The sequence below is a fragment of the Telopea speciosissima genome, chromosome 3 (genome assembly GCF_018873765.1).
Source record: "Telopea speciosissima isolate NSW1024214 ecotype Mountain lineage chromosome 3, Tspe_v1, whole genome shotgun sequence".
NCBI lineage: Eukaryota > Viridiplantae > Streptophyta > Magnoliopsida > Proteales > Proteaceae > Telopea > Telopea speciosissima.
In genome coordinates, this window is record NC_057918.1 from 13334787 (window position 1) to 13352544 (window position 17758).

A 17758-nucleotide genomic window follows, 5' to 3' on the forward strand; every position below is an offset into this window, starting at 1 on the left:
AAGAAGCGTCATATAGATAAGCTAAGTGTAGCGGAGATAAGGATGTTGAGATGGATGAGTGGCAAAACCAGGAAGAATAAAATAAGGATTGATCATATTAGAGCTGATTTAGGAGTAGCCCCAATTCAAGGTAAGCATTGTGAAAGTCGTTTAAGGTGGCATGGCCATGTTTAACGGAGGCCTTCAGATGCTCTAGTTCGGAGGAGTGACTTGATCTAGATTGAAGGTACGAAAAGAGCTAGAGCCTAGAGGCAAGCCTAAAATTACCATAGGTGAAGTGGTGAGGAAAGACATGCATAGATTAGGTCTTGTCTCAAGTATGACGTCGAATAGAGCTGACTGGAGGGCAAAGATCCGTGTAGCAAACCACAGGTAGTGTGTTTATGTCTGAGTGTAGTTGTAATTGTTGTGTTCCTTTCTTTTTACTTCTATTATTACCATTTTGTCTTTGCAAAAATCCATGTAGCCGACCCCATTTAGTTGGGATAAGGCTGAGCTGTTGTTTGTTTGTTTGTTGTTAGTTCAGTCAATAGGTCTACTGTTAGGAGCCATTTGAGATAGCCTTAGGCCTACCAACATAGGAGACCTCATTCCCCTGCCATTAGAAGCTAGACCTTCAGAACCAATAGAGTCATTTGCCCGTCAAATCCATAATTACATGCAGAAATAAGAAAAAAGATTGCCATAAGTAATGAATATTACAAATCCAATGCAGATGTTCATCGCAGGTATCAGGAATTTAATGCGGGAGACATGGTCATGGTGAGAATCTGACATTCTGACCTGAGCGGTTTCTAAAAGGTATATTGGAAGAAACTGCATGCAAGAAGTGTTGGTCCCTACAAGATTCTAAAGAAACTTAGTGCCAATGCCTATCATTTGGAGTTGCCATTAGATATGGGCCTCAGCCCCATTTTTCCTGCTGAAGACCTTGTGCCTTACAAAGGATCAACCACCATTCCAAACCCCTTTGAACCTTCCACTTCAGCTACCCAGACCACACCCACACCTGCCACTTCATTTTCTCGTGGATCAGTCCCTAATTTTAGCCCAAACCCAACTGACATTTGTACTTTCTCATCTTCTTGCCCTCCTTTACTACCATTACCAAGAAAAGAAGAGGACGAGCTTCAGCACCGTAACTGTGATTTATTAGAGAGATACTAGAGCCTATTTTCATCTAAGGTGAATTCTTCCCACCCGTGGAGAATCACATCACTCAAGGATTTATGTTATATGGGTAGTTATTTAAAAAAATAACTGTTTAAAGGTTTAATATATAGTTATATGGTAGTTATTTTAGGAAATAACTGTTTTTTTTGTTGTGCAATGTTATGAGGCCCTTTGTACTCATCATGAGAAGAGAAGGAATGGATGGAAGATATTGGAACTTGTGAGATTACTTTCTTTTCTGCAGCATGAGTGACTCTATCCAAGATGGTGTGAAGCCAAGATGATCTTCTTCTTTCTTGTCTATCTTCTTCCTCTATCCGCTCTTTTTCTCTTTCAAACTCTATAGCTACAGCAAACCATCCTTGTTTGATCCCCCAAATCCATTGTTGTTTGTTCCATTATATTTCTTCCAACCTCCATTTTCATTTCCTTAGAGCATTCCATTTGTTCTTTCAGCTACAACAGCCCATAAACCCCAATAAATTATATTTCTTTGGCTGAAATAGGACGATTGTGATGAAAGATGTGTATCCCAAATTTCCCTTGACCCCCTCCTTAGCCAAATCTCTAAGAACCAATTTCCCCTCCTCACCTAGACATGATTATTGCTAAATTCCTTACCAGTTCTTGAATCGGTCCCAAATTTTCCAATTTTTATCTCAACTTCAGCCCCCAAATACCTTGGATATTCTTCTACCAACAACAAGGAGGCCTTGTGGACACAATCTTTGGAGTTAGGTAGTGATTCAACACTTAGTCACAGCCTTCTAACCCATGGGACAGAAAAAAAAAAAAAGATCTATCATGTCTCTCTTATTAAATTTTCCTTTGCATACTTAGCATGAAACATATAATTTCTTTATTTCTTTATTTATGGCTATACTTGTTAAGAATTTCTGCATGTATGCTGAGATATATGAGTTGGATACCCTTACCAGCCTTCCTACCTTTCTATTAGGATTATTTTCTTGGTTTCTCAAACCTGTCCTGCACCAGCTTGTTTTGTTAAGCTTAGGAATAAAATATCTTCATCAGATTTTTAGTGGTAAGAGCTGTGGGTGCATTTTTTAGGCTGTTTGGGTTTCAATGGTATTTGCGAATGCAAACAGCGTGGCCTAGTTGGGGTGATGGATGAGCTTAACAAATGCTCTCCTATGCTGTTTACTGGGGAATTCAATGTGACCGCAATTATCTGAAGTTTGAAAAAAAAATTGTGATGTCTGCCAGTGCTCAACATTGAATTGCTTTGTACAGTTAAAAGCAATTCATTGTTCCAAAAATCTGGGGTTATTTTAGTAGGTTTTTTTTTCCTGAATGTAATTCTGTCCTAAGTCATGTCTGGATCAGGAGTTGTTTTTTCCAGCTTGATATTTGAATGTTTGTTAAAGCCCTACATGGATTAGGAGTCTACCAAGGCTGGTTGAATAGCTGTGTTTAGTTGTTTTTAATTCTGTCTTCAGTTTCAGTTAGGATTTGGTCCAGTCCAGTCCAAATCAATCCATGAGTTGGTCCATTCCGGTTCCTAATGGCTTAACCCTCCCCCCCCCCCCCCCGCCATTTTATGAGTCAACACAGTTCTGCTTTTCTGCAAGTCTGAGTGGATTCTCGGGTTAGACTTGGTGGATTCCAAGGGGGTTTCAGGTGGATTCCTTGGCTTTTCTATCTGTATTGTTTTCTACTTTATTTTTCCTCAGAAAGAGGTCAGTATATTCCAACTTCAAGTGCCTGTGGCACCCCTGTTTTGTACCCAAGTTCTGGTTGCATTCTCATTTTCTTCATATGAGAGGTTGTTTTCCTACATATAAACCTGATGACTGGATGCATGATTCACTGGTCTGGGGATCTTATGAGAATTTCAGAACTTAGTAGTTCTGTAATCCCCAAGTCTAAATGATAGACTATCATCCAAAACTTTTTCCGTGTCAACAACTTGATTAAGTTCGTGTTCTTGGTAACTCTGTCATTTCCATTAGTTTGATGCTATGGTATTGGCTGCTTTACATGCTTCTTTTCTATTTTCAAGTTAATCACTGAACTTGGTTTTGGAAATGGATGGATATCCACTACACTGACACAGAATTTGTATCCGTTTAAGGTTTGTTGGTTTATTTTTCTTCCTTTTGGTCAGTGGAAGAAACGGAAAGTCTATGACACTTTTTATGATGTATTCTCACAGCTAGAACTTATGGAGTGTTGAAATAATTAAAAAAAAAGAAAAAGAAAAAGACTTTGTCACAAAAAATGTCATTATTTATCCTTCAAATAACGTAAGCTATAACACGCAACACAAACAAGAGCACTGGATGATATTGAAATCTTCAAATACTGCTCAACCTAGAGTGGTCTTTGTCCAGATCACTCCATTTTCATTTATCCAATGACAGACTTCAATTAGGCCTGGGCCATAACCTAGCAGCTTAAAAGCAAGATGGTTTGGATTCCATGTTGATGTGTCATGGTGGCATGCTATGATCGCATGATTCACTTTCTTCCTAACATGTATATCAACTGCATATACTTTTACTTTGTGTAAAATATGGCAGTAATAGACTTGAAATAAGAATGGTTGACTATGACACAAGGCTGGTGGTTCTGAGAGGTTTCCATAGATGAGTTTCACAGCTCCAATTAAGACATTCTCACAAGATCCTTTGATGCTCTCAGTACTCCATAAGTGTACAGTATGCCCTAATTTCTCGACAACAAAATCAATGAGATCTTCAGCGGAAGTCACACAAGTATGCTGCTTGCCTTGAATAGGTCTCTTCTCACATATCTCAAGGGTGTCTCGAATATATTCATCCATTTTTTACTCATCCACCACACCAAAAATCTTCTTTACTTTCTCGATCCGTGAAAATGAAAATGGAATTTTTAATGCTAGAGGTCGCGGCAAGAATGATTTATATGCAATTGGGTCCCTTAGATCAGGGACAGGCATGAAACCTCCCTCTCTCACCATTGATTCTCGGAAATATGGCAATCCCCCTTGGTTGGCAACTGATAGAGGTATTTCTTTTGGTATGTTTTCATATTCCACTTTTGCAGCATTCCACTGGGCTATTGGTGGTAGTGTTGTGTCATTAGTTGTCTTCTTCATCAGTGCATTTGTAGAACAAGCAACATTAGCCTGCTTACAGAATGAATGCTGGTGGGAGGGCAATTCATTTTCTTCCATAAGTTTCATAAACACTGCTACCTGATGCGAGCTTAATGGAGAAGCTTTTGCAGCTAACCAATATGGAGGCTGTGGAAGATCAATATGATCTTCCCAGTATTGTGAGAATGCATTTTCAGCTTGAGAACCCTGCAATTTCATTTGGGGGGGGGGGGAATATAACAACCAAATAAGAAAGATAAAACAAAAACAAAAAATAACCATGTTGAGTTGAATGGATAACATAAAAACATTATTTTCCTTACACTATGGTATGCTACTATCAGAAGTCCAAGCAACAGAATGGGGTGCATCATGGAGGAACTGAAAGAGAGAACAAAATGAGTTGAATTTGTGCCTTTGTTGGAATGAGTTGGATATGTTGCAAGGAGAAGAGGATGTTTGAATTTATATGGGAAAATTTCAATACAAGGGCGAAGTTTTTTCCGTCCCCAAAATGGTCATATGTTATTCAGTAATTTCCCAATTTATTATGTGAAAAAGTGAAAAAACTTTTCTTTTATGACTAACATTAAAGCAAACTTCTAATTGTCCTTTAGTCCTCAAATTTTTAAATACCAAGATTGGCCCTCAATTCTAGGTCATTCTCACAAGTATTATTCTTATTCTATTTTCTTATCTTCCAAGCTTTTCATGTGAAGGTTAACCATAATAGTCAAAGAAAAGCTTCAAGAACTTAATCTTAATGGTATACATGACCAGAAATATGGAAAGAAAACAACCCCTGGTGTTAACAACCTCTACCATGATGAAAACCCCTATAATTGAACAGAAGTTAACCCTAAATCCACCGCCGAAGAATGAGTACTCAAGTTGCAACATATGAGTTGTTAGGAGATCAGATTACCTTTCGTCATGTTTCAACCCCCTCTGCAAAATTCTCCATCAAGTTCTTCAAAGCTGATGCCTGAAGATATCAGCTGATAGTAGAAGTGAAGAAGAAGAAGAACTACTGGGTTCAAGGGGTAATTATTGCATTCAAAATCTTGAGGTAAGGGTTGATGTGGGTATGTAATTTGATGGGATAGTTTTTGCATTAATATCTTGGAAGTTTTGAGCAATCATTGTTATTCAACTAAGCTAAATTTGTAAAACAATTTTCGACACTTCTTCAAACAACATTTAAACTAGGATCGAGTTTCCCTCCACTGATCCCATTCACTAAGGGGCGTGAGAGGGCAGGAATGGGTATCAGAAGGGTATTTTAGAACATATTAAAACCTTAGGAGGGGCTTGTGAACCCTAGGATGGTGGGTGAACTGTCTTCTATGGGCGGAGGAAAACTGTCTTTCAAACTATTAATAAAACATAAGGAAAAGTCAGATTAGTTTGAATCAATTTGCTTTATTAGGTAAAAGGGCCTTATACAACAAAATTAAAATTTCCAATTGTTGCATAATGGAGTGCAGTTTGGCCGTTTGTGAAATTTGAATCTTACACTCCCTTGTATTGACATTTTCCCTTTCATTTTTAGCTATCCATTAGTTTTAACTATTTTCACAAAAGCTTGTTGTATAATTGACATTTAAAGTCTTGTTTTGCCACATGGTCAAATCCAATAGGCCTAAATTTGAAATTCGAGTAGGAAAACCTTGACCGCCACCGGGGCTCACTTGATTTGCCACATGATCAATATTTGGGCGATGGAGGAAACTATTGCTCTGATAAGGCAGCTTAGTTAGAACTTAAGTTTTGTGGAGTTAATCTCCACATTGTCATCCATCTATTTGCAAGGTTTTATTCCAATGTACTTTTCGCACATGGCTACTCTTCCATCCAAACAACCAATTTCAATAGAGGAGCCCTCCATGTGGTAAATATTTAAGCTGTGTTTGGTATGCATTCTTGGAATGCATTCTAGGTCGATTTCGCAATCTCGGGCAATAAAATTAACTATTTTTATCATCTGAGAATGCGAAATTGACTTGGAATGCATTCCAAAAATGCATACCAAACACTGCCTTAGTATATTTGATTGAGTGAACTATAGAAGATTTTTATTTTTATTTTTGTTTAAGCTTGTAGATCCATTGGACTCGCATTTTTTTGTATGATCTTTTCAACCACGGAAGACCTAAATTATTGTGATTGGTAAGCCTCACTACAAAGGTAGGATAAGGTCAGGTATGACCTTACCCTTCCTTAAGACATCTCAACTCTCTATGTCCAACTCAACTCATAAATAAGGAAGATATTGAGAACAACTAAATTATTAAAAAGGTAATGTGATAAAAAAAAAAAAAAGAGGAGACTAAGAAATTGGGATGTTAAAAAAATTATGAAACAAAAACACATCGATGAAAAAGTTGATGTCTTGAAGTTTTATTTAATTAAGAAGAAAATTTATTTATTTTTTTGTGAAGAAACTAAGCCATATGTTTTTGAGTTCAGGATAACTTGCCATATGGTTTGTTCTAAGAACAGGTCAAATTGCTACACTAGGAACTAGATTTGAGATTTTTGGGATCAAAATGCATGACCATGGAAGGAAAAGTTTGAGAGGAGGGGAAGCTTAGACATTTAATCTTAGCAAGAATTGGTAAGAACAAATTAGGCATAGAAAAGATAACGCAGTTATTATCAAGAAGATTTTGGCAATAGATAATTAAGATATGTCTAATGCACTAACAAGCCAAATGTTCTGTAAGCTTTATAGCAAAAGTTTTTGAATAGTAGACATAGAGGGCATTTCTAGACCAACACCATTTTTTGCCACATGAAAGGATGAGGTGGAATTTCACTCATATGGATATTTGAAAAATGGTCTAGGGTTGGCCACATGTCACATTTTAGACTCGGATTCAAGCATATACCCTCATGTATTGGCAGATTCACCTTTATTTTAACCTGTTCATTTCTTTTGAAAATATTACATTTTTAGTGGATTTTCAAAGATTTATTTTTCCACTCGGCAAACTCCATTTTAGCTAGAACTTGACATGTGAGTAGGGGACATTGGGTTTTATTTGTCCACAAAATTTCAACTCTATTCAATGTGCCATGTCTTAGATATTTGTGGTAGTTTAAAAATACCGTTGGACTATTAAACTTCACCCAAGATTTATACACATGCATAAAGAAAATCTCTCTCTTTTTTTTTTCCCCTTCTCATATTATTTTCTACCCCCAACACTTCAACTCTATGCCAATGCCAACTGAAATGATTACGGACAACATCGATTTCCTAACAAAATTTTGTTATACTAAAAATAACAATTCACCTTCTCAGTCTAATGCAGCTAACTTACTTTGGACAGTCCAAACTCACTTATTTAACATTTCAAAAGACTATGAACTGCATCTTCGAGTATACTCCTTAACAAGCTCCGCAAATGACGAGGACTTGGTCTCTAGTAATTTGGCTGGGGAATCATATTCGAGTATAAGGCCTGTTTAAAACACGAAAGCATGTCAATCTGATTAGGCAAGCACTAGAAAAGAATGAGAAGATGTATTACCAAACTCAACAGAACTCATTTATGTATGGTGTACTAATTACTAGCCACTAACCATTATCCAAGAGAAGGACCATATCGATATCAAGAATTGTTGTTATCCTATGTGCAATTGTGATGATAGTAGACCCTGAGAAATGTTGACTAAGCGTTTGCTGAATTAGATAGTCAGTTGCAGTATCCACTGATGCAGTAGCTTCATCGAGTACTAACACTTTGCTCCTCTTAAGTAATACCCGCCCTAAACAGAATAGTTGCCTTTGACCCATGCTCCAATTCTCTCCGTTCTCAGTCACTGTGACAGCCATCACATGAAAATGGATTAACTATTTAGGATCTTATTTTATTAACTTTTCTTCTCTTACTTCTTGTCAGAAAAGGGGTTGGGGGATAGGAGTGTAGATTGTTCATTACAAGTATATACATCATACAATATTGCTTGAATAGATAAATGGATGTTGAGCAACTTTAGAACTTTGATACAGAGTGAATATGATAAGAAACCAACCTGCAGAATCAAGCTTCCCTTCTTTCTTTCTAACTTCATCACCAAGTTGACATTTATCCAAAGCCTAAGACAATTAAAAGGTCCATGTCAACTTACCACCTTGCTTGATAATTCAAGATGATGCAGAACTAACCATTAAAAACAAACTATGAAAAAAAGATGAAATAAATAAGCAAAGGGGTGCTCAGTGAAAATGGAAAACATAGCATTAAAAATAGTCCACTTCCTAGGTTCCAACTAAGATAATTTCTTAGGCCAAACTTGGGCAAAAGATTATCCAATGCATCCGTCCAATGAAATGATTTCGATAACTTAATGGAAGGATATAAAAATTGAATAAAAAAAAAAAAAATGACTGTAAGAAAAGAGTTCATAGAGATATATGTCCCAACCAGTCAATTATGATGTGTTTGTTTTGTGTATGAATTATCAGTACATAGACGATATGCCCATCCTATCTTTGTCAAGGATTAACTATTAATCACCAGATGAAAAACAACATACCTCCCAGATTTGTTCATCAGTGTACTCTTCAAGCGGGTCAAGATTGTTTCTTAGAGTCCCCTCAAACATTGTTGGGTCTTGTGGGATGATGCTCAATTTTGATCTCAAGTCATGAAGTCCAATCTTGGAGATGTTGATACCATCTATCCAAATTTGACCAGCTACAGGTTCAAGCATGCGGAAGAGAGCTTGTACGAGAGTTGATTTACCACTTCCCGTTCGCCCAACAATTCCAATCTTCTTCCCTCCAGGGAAAGTGCATGTGAGACCTCGCAAGACAAGAGGAAGGTGTGGGGCATACCGAACCTGCATGCATATTAAATAATTAAACCATAGTGCTTAGCAGAATTCTATAAAAGGAAGAACTATCCAGCAACATTATGCTTCAGAGGGTTATTCCATAAAACAAGGAGGTAAAGACTTTGAGGAATCCAAATTGGCAATTACCTGCAGATCAACAAAATCAACTTTCCCTTGCGATGGCCATTCACGACCTGGTTTATTTTCTTCTACCAAGAGTGGCGGTTCACTAGGGATGCAAGCATACTGTAGTATTCTCTCAACAGATATGATTTTATTCTCAAGTATACTAAGATCCCATACGACCCCATACATACTAAGACCAAGCCCATATGTGACTGCCAAACCCACAACACCTTCAAGAGAAGGAACAAAAAAAAAAAACAAAATAAATTCACAATCATGCCTTCATGTGAGTAATCAATTATGGTTGCCTTAAAAGATGATTTTGTAAGATCTCAAGTTCAAGTTTTTACCAGGATTGAGTACTCCCTTAGCCACTGAAATTAAGAAAACCAAAGAGATGACATATGTGATACACATCAACATATCCATGCGGAAACATAACCACTCCATTGCACCAGAGAGATGAAATTTGAGTCGGGCATACTTGTCCACCAGCTTGAAATTTGTGTCCATAAACCTCTCTTCTTGATCAAAGCACCTAATTATGGTTGAACCTAAACTAGATTCAACAAAATGTTGTATAATTGGAGCCTGGCATACTCCAGCCAGTCGTGAGAGTTCTCGTGCTGCAGATCTATAGTATCGCTACAAGTCAAGGTTTGCAAAAAAAAAAAAAAATTAGGTACAAGGTATAAAAAAAAAGTGTACCGAATCTATAGCTGAGAAAATGATATAGGCTTCATTTTTAATGAGAGATTTTCTAATGTCAGGTGCTTATGTTTAGATGGTTGATAGTGACACTATGATCAATTTATCATGAATAAAACTGTAGGTAATTATTTATTCCGTTTTGTTCTCTTTTGAATGGTAAGTATTACTAATTTTAATAAATGTTGATTGAATAATATACATTGTATGCATGTTGACTATATCCCAAACTTTCTATCCCCAAATTGTTGAGTAAAAAGTTTACTGAAGATGAACGTAACTATATCTGAAAATTTGTGGTACCTGTTTACTTTTTTCTTTTTTACTGAGTTTTTAATTATAATATCCAATTTCAAATTCAATAATTGGCCGCATATGTCCATATTCAATATTTTTTACTAAACCTAAATTTCTAATGATGGACTAGACAATATGACCTTATTCACTGTCACCAAGGCACAAGAATGTATAGTTCAACACAAAATGCAGCATAGTGTAGCCTATAGGTACTTTGAGTAAGTGCAATGCTTTTGCATGCTTAGCCAAACGCATAGGCCACGTGCTTTACTTTGTAAAGAAAGAGGGATGCGAACAAAAGAAGGGAAGTGTAAACGAAAGATGGAAAGGAAGGAAGGAAGAAGAAGATTTCCCATTGAAAACTATTAACTAATTAATAATGCAGCACCAGTTCACATGGCAGTTCACCTAGATACACTTCTATTAACTGCCCAAATATCTATCACATGGCAATTCCATGGGGCTCAAATTTACTGATGTGGGTTGTCCAAATCACCACTTATTCATCTATCACGTTTGAGCTCTGATTGGCTGAAAATTCAACTTTCATAGCTTTGGGCAACTTCAATTCAACCATTGTAAATAAGGCACTACAAGAAATGTTCTCTATGGTGGAAGTTTTTTGCGCTGCCATAGACCACAAATCCATCGCTATAGACTTCAGATGACAGTTTTTTTTATCTCTCAGGGAATCGACCACTCTATTTAAACTACAATGGTTCATTGATTAGACCGTGTAAGTACTTTTTCATGGTGGTAGAAGTCCTAGCATGATAGGCCATGCAATAGAGATTGGGTCCAAAATTTGACCAATGATTAAGACAAGGCCCCCGATCAGGCCTTGCAATGGACATTTTCCTTTAATCCTTAATATTTTAGCTTTCAAGTTTCAAGAGTTATTTATTAATTTACCATTTACTAATTTAAAATCATTTACAAATTTATCATTTTAAAAAGTATAAACTAATTTATTTTCGTAGTTATTAACTAATTTATTATCTAGTTAATGCAAGAATGAGAAATTATTCATTAATTTATTATTTACAAATTTGGCAGACTAGGTAATAGGTCGAGACACTTAATTCCATCCTTGGAAGGATCAAATGGTATATTTGACCATTGCATACATTGGAGATGGTTTGGATCAACCCCATGTTAAATTGCGGATCCAAATTCAATCATTTACCCTCTCCCCAGGTAATGCCTTTCCCTCCCATGTATGTCCATGCACCTCCTCAATTGTCCCTTGCACCCAAATCAAATCTGTAGATTTTTCAATGATTTGTTTCGCCACATGGCCGACCATCCATTTGGGATGAAACTTGACATATGACAATGGACTTTGGGTGTCTACTTGTTCACAAAATTTCAACCCAATCCAATCTTCCACATAGCAGATTTATGCACCTGATCATACTTAAATCTATAGACTGTCAAACTAGAAAACCTTCTCTCTTTATTAATTGTTAACTTTATTTTCGTATGAGCTCCAATCGGCGGAGCTACCAAAAGAACTAATAGACCATACTATACTTTTGTCAGTACATGTCTAAAATATTTTTATGCATATCAAAAGCGCAGCCATGTCGCTTTAAGTGCACTTTGTACTTTGAATATTGGCCTTGTTTGCTCCTTTCTTCTCAAACAAATTTGTAAATAGATTACAACTTTGCATTAATTTACATGAAAATATGTGATTGGGAAAATTGAATTCTTATATATAATCTCTATAAATTCAAGAAGAATGTGAAGGTTTAAATCAACACTTTCACACTTCAACATGCATCTACCACTAAATCAATTTTGTTGTGAATAAAAGAAATTCAGAATTCACACATCAAACAAATATTGAACCAACTTGTATTATGGTCTGTTAATCATGGGAAATATATGGCTACGCTCGATTTGAAATTTTAATCATGAGAAGTTGGAGTAGCTATAGAATTACCTGGTACCAGATGCATGTCACAGTCATCGGAATAAAAACTATTAGCATTTGCCATGCAACCTGTGACATTACTGCAGCAGTTCCCAGGAATCCTATGATTGAGATAAGAACTTCTTCAGTTTGACGTGGAATAGAAGTATCAACTGCACTTTGATCAATGGATACCTGTGTACAAAATAGAGTTTATTTAAAATCTAAATTTATATTAATTGTTATGATGATCAAACAAGATCAATTTGATACCAATAGTAAATATGCAAATTTACTAACCCGATTTAAAATCCTTCCACTGGGGGTAGAATCAAAAAATGATAGGGGAGCACGAAAAATGCACAAATGCATTTTGTTGAAGAGAAGAGTGGATGTCTTATATCCAACAGTTACAATGAGCATTGACCTTATAAGTACACACAACGAGCTTCCAAAGAACAAAGCAACATAAACAAAGATGAGAGTGGATCCTCTAACACGAGGTTTTATATCTCTTGAAATGGGAGTAGCCAACACCATCCAATAACTACTGCCTATTTCGAGAAGATTAAAAAAAATTTGTGCCAACAATATTAATGGTACAAAAGCTCCTTTATATGTGGCGGTAATGTACTTCCAGTAGAATGAAAGACTAACTCTACCCTTTTCTCTCTTTTCTTCATGAACAAGCTGCCCTTCTGGCCCAGCCTGTTTTTTTGTTTTGTAGTTTTTGGGTTCCTTTTCCTCATCATCTTGAATAGATTTCTCGTTACACAACATATTAGCATCTTCCTCATCATTAATTAAATTATCCAATGCAACCCCATGTTCGATAGAATTAAGGTCTGCCAAAGCTTTTTTATGTGCACCCACTAATTCCATAAAGTCAGTTCCTGAACTAAGAATTTCTTCGTACTTTCCTGCTTGAGTAATCCTTCCATCTTTCATAACCTGTCAAACAAGAGAAGATAAATAATCACTTTCAAACTCGGCTAAGGGATTTCAAATCGAGAAAGAAAGATGATATATTCTCACCAGGATAAGATCAGCAGAAGCTAAAAATTCTACTTGATGAGTAACATAAATTACTGTTTTTGAACCTAAACTTCCCAGCAAACACTCCTATCATAAAAGTTTACATGTTCAGTTACTTAGGCACTTAAAAAGAATTTCCGGTTACTTAAAGGAGCCAAATACATATATATTAAAATAAATTGTTTTTCATAGAAATAAGTAACATCAAACCATAGTTTTATGCAAGAACATGCATTACTCAATATCACGTGTTTGTATGTTTTCTTTGATTAGATGACCATGATTTCAGTCTTCTTATATCAATTTTTAGACCAAACTCAATTTATAGTGAACAAAATTGGGATGTAAGCAATGAGATGTATAACTTCAAGCCAATTTCATTAAAAACAATTTGGAAGTAGAGGTCAAAGAGCAGCTACCTTATATAGATGAGTTCCTGTGTGAGCATCCACAGCACTAAAAGGATCATCAAACAAATAAATATCAGCATCATGGTATAAAGCACGTGCAATTTGGATTCTTTGCTTCTGCCCACCACTCAGGTTGATCCCTCTCTCCCCTATGATAGTTTGGTCCCCAAAGGCACATAGTTCTAGGTCATTCTTCAATGAACATGCTTCAAGGATCATCTCGTACCTTTCATTATCCATCTCCCTACCAAACAATATATTGTCTACTATTTTGCCACTCTGTATCCAAGGTGATTGTGAAACATAGGCCTTCGTGCCATTCAACTTAATGGTTCCAGATTCTTTTGGTATTTCCCCCAATATACATGAGAGGAGACTTGACTTGCCTGACCCAACAGAGCCACAAATGGCCACTCTCATACCATGGTACACTCGAAAATTAAGATCTTTTAATATGAGATCAGGGGAATGAAGGTCCCAAGAGAAATTCCCTTTAACTATCTCAATTGCAACATCGACACCACCTTTGGGAAGCTTTTGATTTATATTTGGATCAAGATTATCGAGACAAAGGAATGAGGTTATCCTGTTGAGGGAAACTTTAGTTTGAACTACCATGGATATTGTGTCTGGGAGACTATAAATGGGCCTTTGCAATATCCCAAATGTTGCAAGTGCAGATAAAATCTTCCCCGACTCTAGGGGAATTCTCATAAGCATACAAAACCCAAAAGTAACCATAGATACGAACATGGGAGCAGACAAGTACACAAAAGCAATCATAGCTGATGCATAAAGTAACTTTTTCAACCATATTGTTTCACAGTTCCTAAGCTCAGTTATTTTATCCAAGAACTTCATCTCCCAGCCCTGGAGCTTGAGAATCCTCATATTCCTCAGAGCCTCAGATGTCACCTTCATCCGTTGATCCTTTGAATCCATCAATTTCCCCTGAAAATTCTCTTGTAGTTTTTCCAATGGAACATTTGCTAATATCAAAATCATTGTAGCAATAAAAGCTACAAGTGAAGCAAGCCCAAGGTTCTTGTACAAGATCAATAATGCCAGAACAACCTGAACAGGCACCCTCCATATATTGTGTAAGTACCAACTAAAGAGAGCAATCCTCTCAACATCAACACTCATCAAATTAATGTTCTCCCCACTAGTGTAGCTTTGCTTTGATTGATTTGAAAGCCTAAAACACTTCTTATAGATTATTGAGAATAAGGCAGCACGAATCCTAATTGACATTTTTCGTAATTGAAAGAATAAATGTCTATCTGAGACGCACCATATGAGCTTCGAAAGAAAAAAAAAAACACTAGCACATAGCCTTTATATTTTATTTGCTGAGGGCTACTAAGATACTGAACAAAGGAGTCCATAAGATATGGTACAACATAAGAAGCTAATGTGCATACAATGGAGAATAGAGCAGTCCATAGAATTTCTTTCCACGTTGAGAGAATCAGTGCTTTCACCAATTTGAGTATGCTTACCTGACCACCATTACCATCAGATTCAAGTTTATTTACAAAACGAGAAAAGACTACATCAGCACAATCACTATTGGCTAGCTGAGGAACATCTTCAAGGTTCAATGTTTTTTTATACCCAAGTGCAAGCAAAGGGCCTATCCAAGCAAAAGTAAAAATACTTAAAAGACTGGCATTTATATAAGGAGTTACACTCTCTCCATCGACACCTGATCCATGTTTGTCGTCACCATTACTTTTATTGGACCCACTTTTCAAAAGAGGCTCCAAAAGATGGAGATCTTTATCATCTCTCCCTTTGCCAAACAACCCAGTATAACAAAAGAATAAGCCAAAAATAGTGGATAAAGCATCAGAGATCCATAAGAGGAATGGTAATGACAAATGTTTCCAATAAAAACCAAGATGTACAACAAGATAGAAACAAGACATTAGGAAGTAGAAGGCCCACCAAATCCTTAGTAGAATAGGAAACCTACGCTCACTTGAAGGAGAAAATTGGATATGCAAGTAAGCAAAGATCACAAACCAAGTGAATGTTTTGCATGCAAAATCAAATTGCGCAAAAAACTTTAGATCAGACCAACCATGTCTATACCCAGAGATGTAGTTCAACACAAATAGGAGTAGATCGCAGAAAGACAAACTTATGCAAGATACGAGGGTTGACCTATAGTATAAAAAATATGTATTCTTCAATATTGGTCTTGAATTTTCAAGGGTAGGCATTGTGCGTCTCTTGCAAGCCCAGAAAATGGATAAAACTAGTAACAAAATTAGGTGTGACGAAGTAGAAAACTCATGTAGAAAAATGGTTGTAGAAAAATTCCAGATTTTCATATCATTCTTTGATTCTTCAAGAGCATCCATGTTTGCAAATTTTCTGTTCTTCTATTTGTAATTTGGTGGCTTAGCTCCGGCACGTCCAATACAAATCTTATTAGCTGTATCACATTTTGAATCGATGTAGGCCCAACTGCAAAAAATGTTGTGAAAACTCTAGCATCTAAGTACAGACCATTTGCACCTGAAGTGTTCCAAAAGGACCTAGTCCAAAATTGGAGTCCTAATATCACCCTTAGATATAGCTGAACCTGTTAATGAACAGACAGAACATAAACTATTTAAAATATATAAACGCAAGAGAGTAGGCAAAATTTTCATAGAAAAATCAAGAATGAAAGAAGTTGCATTTATATATATGATTTAGTCTATATTTCATTAAGAACATCAATCAAGAGAATAGAACCTTAATAGTATGAGATGAAATAAAGCAACAAATATTTTATCACTAACATATTGAAGCAAAATGTAAGGCAAAGAACTTCTTATAATAAGAACACCAAGTGATGCATAGCAATAAATTTCTATAGCAAAATACAAAGAGAAAAACTGATCTTCCAAAATACCATATCCATATACGAAATTCCAATACTATAACAATAGAAACAACATCAACAACATAATTAACATGTCAATAAAACGGTCACAAATTATTTTTTTTGGGGGGGGGGGGGGGGAATAGTTATTCTCCAAGGAGAGTTGAATTCATGACCTCTTATTTGTGAGGTATTGGTCCTTGCCAACTGTGCAACCCCCTTGGGGTAATGGTCAAATGTTGATACAATAGCCATTATGCAAGAAATCTTGCTATACCTTTGATGGCAACTTGAAGATCATCGAATGCGAAGGGGGAAATCCGATTGACACACCACTGCAACTAACCACTCTCAATTTGATTTTATCTATAAATCAACAACTAGACTGAGTTATATTCCAAGAATAGTTGTCAAGGCGTTGCCTAGACAGCATCACCTTGGATGCCTTGTTGGTGTGACCTTGCGTCTGGACCCCCTCCAACGCCTTGGGTCACCCAGACGCCGTCAAAACTATGATTCAAAGTTATGCAACTTGTTTCAATCCATTTACTACGACCAATACAAATTCATTTATTATATACAATCACCACATTGTTGAGGTGCTAATTATACTTCACTCTCCTAAATTCTGACACAAATTATGCAAGATGACTAGTAGAACTTTATTGCAGGTGTGTTTGTTAGTTAACCATTGTAGCAAGACTAGCCTAAATTCTTTTCTATCATATCAAACAATGATGGAAGTTGGCAGTTGTGATGTAAGAGAGCGAGAGCTAAAAATCCAAATGATTTCTAACAGCAGCCAAAAAATCATACATTAACAGGAAACCCACATAATGGGTTCTCAGGAGAGATGGAGAGAGAGAGAGAGAAGCGCACCTTGCCCAAGAAGGTTCAAATTTATCCTGCGTTTCTGGATAGCGAACGTTTAACTTCTTCAACGAACCAAACAATAAAAAATAAAAATTCCCCTGACACAGTAAACTCTTGACTTCCTAAGAAATTGGAAATTGGAAATTGGAAATTGGCGAGTCCATATAACCCCTGGAAACATGTTAACTTCTTGAGAAACTGGAAAATGACGGGTCCGTATCCTCTGTAATGCGCGTATTTCCTGAGGAAAGTGCCAAAGTGGCGAGTCTGTGTCCTCTGAAACGAGCCCTAAGAAACAGGAAAGCGGTGGATCTGTATCTTCTCGAAACCGTGTACTTCCTGAGAACTAGGAAAGGGTGATTCCGTCTGCTACCTATATACAATGTTTTCTTCCT

At 36.5% G+C, this 17758-nt stretch overlaps 1 protein-coding gene, 1 long non-coding RNA gene and 1 pseudogene across 2 annotated transcripts; 1 reads left to right on the forward strand and 2 right to left on the reverse strand.

Moving 5' to 3' along the window:
• The first annotated feature begins 1016 nt into the window (after positions 1-1016).
• Positions 1017-9176, forward strand: LOC122654575. Its single transcript, XR_006331933.1, has 3 exons — positions 1017-1027; positions 2612-2691; positions 9165-9176. It is a non-coding gene; the product is annotated as an uncharacterized LOC122654575 (long non-coding RNA).
• On the reverse strand, positions 3960-4697 carry LOC122654574 (polygalacturonase non-catalytic subunit AroGP2-like). Its single transcript, XM_043848719.1, has 2 exons — positions 4597-4697; positions 3960-4480 (listed from the first exon to the last, which is right to left on the reverse strand). The coding sequence occupies exons 1-2, from the start codon at positions 4645-4647 to the stop codon at positions 3983-3985; spliced, it is 549 nt and encodes a 182-aa protein (XP_043704654.1). The 5' UTR covers positions 4648-4697; the 3' UTR covers positions 3960-3982.
• LOC122654571 lies at positions 8986-16145 on the reverse strand (annotated as a pseudogene).
• Between the last annotated feature and the right edge of the window lie 1613 nt (positions 16146-17758).

Coding starts and splice junctions, on each gene's coding strand:
- LOC122654574 (XM_043848719.1), bottom strand. CDS start 4,647: ATGATGCACCCCATTCTGTTGCTTGGACTTCTGATAGTAGCATACCAT. Junction 4,481..4,596: donor TGATAGTAGCATACCATAGT/GTAAGGAAAATA, acceptor ATGAAATTGCAG/GGTTCTCAAGCTGAAAATGC.